At 51.4% G+C, this 8,696-nt stretch overlaps 1 protein-coding gene across 1 annotated transcript; it reads right to left on the reverse strand.

Annotated features, from left to right (window-relative positions):
• Positions 1–2,328: 2,328 nt before the first annotated feature.
• Positions 2,329–7,717, reverse strand: DUSP6 (dual specificity phosphatase 6). Its single transcript, XM_008515319.2, has 3 exons — positions 5,952–7,717; positions 4,903–5,340; positions 2,329–3,879 (listed from the first exon to the last, which is right to left on the reverse strand). Exons 1-3 carry the CDS (start codon positions 6,349–6,351, stop codon positions 3,572–3,574), a joined length of 1,146 nt encoding a protein of 381 aa, XP_008513541.1. The 5' UTR covers positions 6,352–7,717; the 3' UTR covers positions 2,329–3,571.
• Positions 7,718–8,696: the final 979 nt, after the last annotated feature.

Consider the following 8,696-nt stretch of genomic DNA (forward strand, 5'->3'; position numbering starts at 1 on the left):
CAAAACCCGCAGAAACCTCCTCTCCCAAAACGCCCCTCAGCCCCCCGCACAAGGTCAGGAAAGGTAACACTTTCTCCGAGACCTGAGGAAGCCGGGAATGGGGACAGCAGGTGAGGAGGGGGGCCGGGGAGCTGCAGCTGCTGGCAAAGGTTGCCCTAGTAACCGTGCGTGCAGGCTCCATTCAGGAAGTGAGCCCAGCTCCAGGCTGCAAAATGATCGCCTTCACGCGGCTCCTCTAAGCACAAAGGAACCAAAGGAACGGAGGGATGGGCAGGAGAAAGGGAGGGGCGGGGCGAGGCGGGGGTCCATGCTGTCTGTTGCAACCTTCCACCTTCCATAGAAAAACAAGAAAGAAAGAGAATAGCTCTTTGAATCTTCTGGCCTGCGTGAACCGTAACAACCACCCATTTAACATGAGTCCTTTTGTGGGGAACCGAGGGAAGCAGGCACCCCCCTGTTCACCAGCCTCACGAAACAATATGCCAGAAGAGGGGGTTGAAATCCCAAACACTGCAACTTTGTGGGGGCCCTAAACACTTCTTGCTCCCTCTCTTTTACTCAGACTGATGACAAAGACCATTTGCTACCGATTTATTGGAAACTATTTTTTTTTCACAGCTTGAGCTGCTTAAACGCAGGGAGCTCCCTCTCCCCAAATCGCTGTCAGACACTTGCTGAATGGGCCAGGCTCAATTATGCTCCCTCCACAGGTTCAGCTCACACTGTGACCCTGCATGGCTTCCTGCTATTCATATGTGTTACTTCCCCTTTGTGGTAATGGCTTGTGGCACTTGGCCAGAAAACATTATTAATTTCAGAAGTGGACTGACAAACAACAAACCCACAGTGAACCGAGAGGAAGTGCTGGGGAGGCCAGCTGTCGGCTAGGGCAGAGCGGTAGGAACTCAATGTATGCAGGTTCTAGGAGGAGAGGAGATGAGAATCCACCAAGAGGAAATGCACTAAAATTATCCACAGCCCATATGAAAGAAAAAGGAAAGAAAGAAAAAGAAAGAGAAAAGAAATCAGAGGAAAAAAAGTGAGGGGAAGCATGCAGCTACTTGAGCTGCAGCTGGACAGGAAATTGCTAACGCTGCTTGCAAATCCCTACTTTGAACAGGCAGTTTAGGGAATGCCAGGAGCGGAAACCGTTCAGAACCGGATTAACACGAGCCAAGTTGAACTGCAACCCACTTCTCCTTTCTGAGCCCTGGCTGACTTGGGGCACTCAAATGGGAGAGATTGACCTGGTATTTTTCTGCACTGTTTCTGCATGCTTAGTTGCTAAAAGTCACATTGGACAGTTTGATATGCTTACCATAAAAGCAGGGCCACTTACCTCCTATAATGTAGATTACCAGACAATCCAACTGGCATCTCACTTGTGCCATGTGGGTAAAAAGCTCATCTTTCTCTGCACTGTAGATAAAGGGACCGGGCTCGTTTGAAAAGGGCCTGAAATCTAGGTATGTTCTAGTTCTTTTGATTTCATACCCCTTTACTTTCATTTTGGTTTGCATACTTTTACCCTCAGGACAAAGAGAGGGGATGTCCCAAGGTAAACAGCAGGATAGTAAACCTTTACCTTGAAACTGTTCAAAATAACCGTAACATAAGGTTCAATCGTGGTTTCGGACCCACATCCTAAACCAGTTAAGCACAGAACACATTAGAACAGCAGTGGCAAAGTTTCATCCCAAGTGCCAGTGTGAGATTTTAAAGCCACCTCAACACTCGGTGAGAAAGCTTAGAAACGCCTTGCCATGGATGTGAGAAAGGAAAGGAGAGACGCTATTCCTGACTCATTTGTTATTCCAACACTAGGATAATTTGCAGGTAGAATTGCCAGACGGTAACAGACTGGAAAAAAAAATTACCCCTACTTTCTCCCTGGCATGTGTAAGTATTATTGAGTAGAAGATCCTGATGGGGAAGGAAAGAGAGGTTAACACTGACTGTCATCTTATTATTCTGGTACCTGCTCTTTATGACTATTCATGAGTATCCTCAGCAAGGTGTGCTCTCTGGTTTCATTCTTCTCCTAGAGCATTACAATTTTCTTAAAGACGCCAGAACTATATTCATAGAAAGTATTGTCCATACACGATAGTCCATCCATTCTATGATGTCGTCTTTATTTGAAGCAGAAGATTAATTTCATAAACTGTACCTGAAGAACATTCTTGGAGTACCTTAAAAGACTAGAACTTGCCCTGCTGTTCCTACATACACTTTACAAGCCAATGTAGCCCTGACTGAAAACTTCCTAAAATGTGTCACTTCACATGTAAGTACAATTGAGAGATTTTTTAAAAAATACACATTCAATAGCCAAAATAGTTATTTATTAATAATTTAAAGTTTTACATTCTTAGAATAAATTTCAGCTCAAAACTTTACACCATGAACATAATGGAGCAACTAAACTCTCCCTTCTTCACAACTTAACTCTCCCTTCTTTACAATCATATGCGCATCACCTATCAATGAGGACCCATGCTCACACACACGCTTCCAGTTTCATACAAATTTTTTTAAAAAAGGAAAGAAACCAACCCAAAGTATTGCATTTGAGGTGACACTCCCTGAAGAATTTTGTACAGAGGTAATATGCTGTTTAGCACAGCTGAAGTTAAAAAAAAACAAAAAACAAGTGAGCCCATGATTTTGGTGCCTTTCCAAGAGATCCCCTTTGCGACAACACAAGCCAAAATATTTACAAAGGTAAGGCATAGGCAAACTACATTAAGAGAAAAAAAAAATCACAAGGAAGATATATGAAAGAGACTGAAGACTGCACCATAACAAGGTCTCAGTGATAACAGTGTCCATGAAAGTGTCATTCAGAATTGGTAAAGTCAAGCATGCATACCCTTTGGATTAGAAAAGAGCAAAGTTTTCTCTGTTTTGTTTTAAGAAGTGGCATACTGCTCTTTCTCCCTTTGGATGATTTCTTTTAAACCCATCAAAGAAAAAACAAACACAATTCAAACAAACACTGTCAAGTGATTTAAGATCAAATATTTACAATAATCAAATGGAGTATCAGATTTATTTTATTTCTTTATTATTATTTATTTACTTTTTTTTTTTTTTTTGCAAACTGATACTACAAATACAGAGCTGAAACCTCTCTTTGGCTCCTCTATATGCAAAATTGAATCAGTCTTCACTGAAGACAATATATAGTCAGTTCCAGATGCAAAAGGAAACAGTCATACGAGGCCCTAAAAATCATAAAGAACACATGCTCCTACCCTACCATTTGGTCCTACCCTATATACCTGGAAGTCCTCGAATTCCAGTCCCTGCATGGGTAGGCTGTACACACGGGTGTGGAGCAAGCCTACTGCCTGTATCTGTACAGCATGTCCTGTTCTTCCAACGAGAACGGAGCAAATCTCTCCCTTTGTAAGAACCAATTCCACACGTGGTAACCTTGTCTAATACAGACAGCTGGTGTCATTTTGACACCTGGGGCCACACACAAAGAAAGCAGCCCAGCTGATGCTGCCAAGAGAAACTGCTAAAGGAATGGACACATCCCAGCAAGGAGGGGCAACAGGGCCTTTCACGTGGATTGCAGCGAGTCCACCTGGTAGACATTCTGGTTAGAGGGGGTGGTGAAATAGAGCTGCTGGGCTGGGACCCGGTTGTCACAGGGGCTGCTGAGTCCCAGCGTCCTCTCGAAGTCCAGCAGCTGGCCCATGAAGTTGAAGTTGGGGGAGATGTTGGATTTCTTCATCTTCACAATGTCATAAGCGTCGTTCATCGACAGATTGAGCTTCTGCATAAGATAAGCCACAGTCACAGTGACCGAGCGGCTGATGCCAGCCAAGCAGTGCACCAACACGCCACAGTTTTTGCCCCGGGCTTCATCTGTAAACACACGGAAAGGAAAGCGAGATGTCAGTAGACCGAAAACCACCCTTTGTGAATGATCAGTGTAAAAACTTGAATTGAAGAAAGCTAAAAAATAATTGTGTGTGGCAGTTGAGCCCTGCAGGCAGCAGAAAATATATCATTGCGATAAAACATGTACACTGGGCACAATTACATATTTCAGATATTTTCTGAAAAGGGAGCTTTTGTATTAAGTTTCTGCCAACAAAAAACTCCTTAATGTGTGCATTCTTTGCCTCAGCATGTGAATACCAGAAACCCTGCAATATGGTCGTGAATGCCTTTTATACAGACAAGCAGACTGCAAGGGTCTATTAAATTATTCTCCAACTGTTGTGCAGCTAACAATGGAGGTATTCAGGCATTTTAAAAGAGAGAGGGAAGTCACAGGGGACAGCCCATTAGGAGGAACAGGATGTCGACATGGCCTGAAAATGAGTTCCTTTGTAAGAGGAAATGCATTACAATGCCTGGAGATTCGCTTCTCCAGGCTTCCAGCCCAAAGTCCTTCCTGCGGGGCTCAGGTTACCCTCACTGTCTCCCTGTTAACCCGTATCACAGTAACATTCAACTGGATTACAACATCTAGCATTCAGAGGGCTTTCCAACAACTAGCTCGATGTCCTAAAATAACTCCCAGGCCTTTTAAAATTATAAAGCAATGCTAAAATTCCTGTCTACCGGGAGGACTTCTGTCTAAGCCGTCCCCGGAGTCCAAAGATTGTGGGAAAATCCTGTTGTCTGATTATGGACGGCCCCCCTTTCAAACGACTGAATTCAAAGAGTTAAGAAACAGATCAAATACACCTGTGGTCTGCAGCCTGGTCAAAAACACTTTTCTTAGCAAGAAAATAAACCAGAATTAAGAACGCCCTTGGAACATTAGAGACCTTCAGGTCGACAAATTAGCAAACAGCAACAAAGATTAACAGTTTTAACTCTGAATAGCTAGGAATTTTGCATTTAAAAGTCTGAGGGAGGAATGTTAATTAGTCTCACCTATGAAAGAAATGGCTTCAGGGAAAAACTGGGACAGGTTTTGGCTCCAGTGATCCGAGATGGGGATCTGTTTGTATTTAAACTCTCCTGCGTTCTCAAAGAGATTCGGCAAGTTGGGGGTGACGTTCAAGATGTACTTGATGCCGAACTCCTCCAACACGTCCAGGTTGGTGGAGTCCTTGGCACAGCCCAAGTAGAGGAAGGGCAAGATCTCCACGGGGAAAGAAGGCTGGCTGTTGGACAGCGGGCTGCCATCTGAGTCCGTTGCACTATTGGGGTCTCGGTCAAGGTCAGACTCAATGTCCGAGGAGGAGTCGGAGCTGATCCGCAGGCCCCCGAGCCCCAGCACTGGCAGTGGTGGCGAGCTGCTGCTACATGAGCCGTCTAGATTGGTCTCGCAGTGCAGGGCGAACTCGGCTTGGAACTTACTGAAGCCACCTGCCAGGACGAGAAAAGCAATCGTGTAACCCGAGATCCCGTAGTAGTTTTCACAGCTTCTGAGAGCCGCAGCCGGGCGCAGGAAACCCACAGCAACCTACGAACCCCCTACACACAGAGCCAAATGTAAGAGAAAGGCACTTAAATGTGCATCCTTGGGAGTGGAACGAACGGGCCCGCTCCCCTGGGAACTCTTATTCTTTTGAATCCGGAAATGCACAAAATGGCAACTTTTCTGAATATTTTGAGGGGCTAGGAGGTGCCAACATGCACCCCAACGACCTCTCCCGTCCTGCAAATGTTAAAGCAAAATCACACGATAGAAAGGAGGGAAACGTGGAGCATATTCCAGGGAGGAGGAAGGAGAAGTGCTTAGAAAGAAACGGACCGTGCCTTCCCCCGGAAGCAGGGGGATTCTGCGCTCGCGCGGCTCGCGGGTCCGGGACGCAGGAGGTTCGCAGCCCACCGCCGGCAGCCGGCCCCGGCGGGGCAGCGCGGCTCAGGAGCGCCAGCCAAGCGCAGCAGGGCCACTTCCAGGCCGCGTGCCCCGCCTGCACCCGCAGCTCCGCGCCCCCGCCCTGCCCGGCGTCCCGGACTCCCCCGGAGCGTACCTTCCAGGTAGAACGCCCGGCAGCCCTCGTCCTTGAGCTTCTTGAGCAGCAGTCCCAGCACCGACTCGCCGCCCGTGTTCTCGTTCCAGTCGCTACTACTCTCGTCGTAGAGCACCACCGTGTCGGTGCCGCAGCGCCGCGTGAAGCGGTCCCGGTCCTCGCCGCGCGTGAAGAGCGCGCGCACGGGCAGGTTGCCCTTCTGCAGGCGCCGCAGCATGATGCCCGGGATGGCCACGTTGATGGCTGACTCGATGTGCGACGACTCGTACAGCTCCTGCGGCCGGCAGTCCATCAGCAGCAGCCGCTCGTTACCCAGCTCCAGCTGCTCGTTGAGCCATTCCACCGTCTTGCTGATCGCCATTTCCGAAGCGAAGGGCACGGGTCTGAGCGTATCTATCATGGGGGTCGAGCTGCGGGAGAGGGCGGGGTGCCTACCAGACGCCCCTCGGGGCAGGCATAGGCTGGGCGCGCCGCACGAAGCCGCCGCTCTCGGAGCGGGCTTTAATTCCACCTCAACCTTCCCAAACCGGGTTAGCGGTTGGGGAAGGCGAGACAGAAGAGAAGCCGGCCTTTCCCTCTGCACCCGGCTGCAGCCGCTCGCTCTTGATGTCAATGAGTCTCTCTGAATGAAGCTGCCCAGACAGTTTTGTTCCTCCCCAATGAATGAAATCCAATTAATTCGGACTCCGTGCTACTGAGAAGGGAGGGAAAAAAAAAAGTCTAGCGGCTTCTAATCCCTCCCTCCAAGGCTGCACCTCAAATCCACCCGGGCGTCTTTCTCCTCGGATTATTCAAGCCTCGGTTTGCTCACTCTCCCTAGGACTCAGCCCTCGCACACCCCCTGCGCGAGGCAGCTCCTCAATGGATACAAACAGCGAGCGTCTCAATGGATACATTCTCCGGGCCAGCCAATGAGCGCGCTGCGGAAGGGGCTGTTGCCGTGGGGACGGGCCGGCTGGAACAGGTTGTGTTGATGAATTGTTAATGAGTTTGTCATTCACAAAAACGGAAAGGAATTTCCGCTCCGGATAAGCCCCAGTGCAAACAAGCTGCAACAGCGGGCTCCGCGGGAGGAAGGAGAAAGAAGAGGAGGCGGTGGAGGAGGAGGAGCAGGGCACATAAACCAGGGCACTTCAGTTGTCTCATGTTTCCTTCTGTTGAGAGTTCACACTTCGCGTCGGAACTTTTGCGCACAAATGGTGCAATTAGCAGGCACAAAAGCCCTTGTTCGCGACGCCTGTGCTCGCAAGCTAGCTTTAGGAAAACTTGTGCTGACTTTTTTCCTTTTTATTCCCTTTAAACTCATTTGGAGCAGAATTCGCCTAATCCCTCCGCCCTCCTTTAGGCGGTGTGTGGCATTTGTTTGCCAGTTTAAAAAGCCCAGTTCTGTTTGCTCTGATGTTCTTTTAGCCGAGGCTGTGTTGGGGCTGGTGAACTGCCTGGGCTTTAGTGACCGATGAAGTGTTAAATGCTAATCCAACATCTTTCGAAACAAATCAGGATTTTGTTGAAACACTTTAAAGCAAGCAAACAAACAAACGTCTGGAATAGAAAGAAAGCAGGTTTTGTAAAAATAGCGTTTTAATTTTTTTACAGCAGAGACTGCAGAAACTCGCCCGATGCTTTTATTCCTCTCCAGCGGAGTGGGGCGTTATGAGCCATTGTTCCGGGGATCCAAGCCCCCCGCCCCCCCCCGCCGCCGTCTCCCACCACGCACTGGCAGGAGCTGGGGGGCTTGCGCTCGTTAATCATTTCTGGGCAGGGAGCTCGGCTTCAGACAGAGGAGCCTGTCTGGTTGGGCTGCCTGGGCGAAGTGCACTAGGGCGCGCAGAGCCCGGGCCGGCTATCCCCACCGTCGGCGAGGCGTGGGGAAGTCCTCCCGCAAGGCCTGCAGGCTGCGGAGGCTCAGGCGGGCTCGGCGATTGGTTACTGTAGACACGCAGGCCTGTCAGGGGGGCCTATACCCCCACCCCAGCCCGCGACCGGCCACCCGCTTCCCTGCCCGGGCTGCGGCCCCCTCCTCTGCCGATCGCCGGGCACTGGAGGAGCACCGGCGGCGCCTGCGCGTTGCGCTCTTTGCCAGCACCCCACCGCCGCCCCACCTCGCTCAGCCGGCTGAGGGTGATGGGCGACCCTGCGGACGCGTGCGGGGCAGAGTGCGGGACTCTGGGCTCCGAAGCGGACTGGGGCGGGTGAGGGGCGAGGAAGAGTGCCTGCCTGGACCCCCTGGCTCCCAAGGAGGGCTAGGCGTCCGGGGAACGTCTCTGCCGCTCTGCAGAGCCAGCAGGTAACCGGGGAGGTGCTGCGCTGGGCCGCGGCGCCGCCGAGCAGGGCGGGCGGCGGCGGCCGGATGGAGGCGTGGCCGGCGGGGGCCGCGGCGGCGGGAGGCGCAGTCCCGGCGCGCGGAGCTCTATTGTTATAGAAAAGTGCCCGTCTGCCCCTCCCGGGCGGAAAGCCACCTGTGTGCGGCCGGCGCGGCGCTGCGCCGGGGTGGGGGGGAGCCTGCGGCCGGAAGGCGCGGGCCCTGATCCGGCCTCCCCTCCCTAAGCCCCGCGGAAAGGAGGCCGCGCGTGGTCCCGCCGCCGCCAAGGAGGCGGAAACGGGGGCAGTGGCGTGGCGGGGAGCGGCTTTTCCCAGCGCCCCTCCCGGCGCTCTGCGCCCCCCGCCATCCAGCGGAGGGCATCTGAGGTCGCGGGGTCTCCCTTAGCCAGACGCCCAGCACCCACGGCCTGCCTGCTGACGCCC

Source organism: Equus przewalskii, chromosome 29, assembly GCF_037783145.1.
Source record: "Equus przewalskii isolate Varuska chromosome 29, EquPr2, whole genome shotgun sequence".
Classification (NCBI taxonomy): Eukaryota; Metazoa; Chordata; class Mammalia; order Perissodactyla; family Equidae; genus Equus; species Equus przewalskii.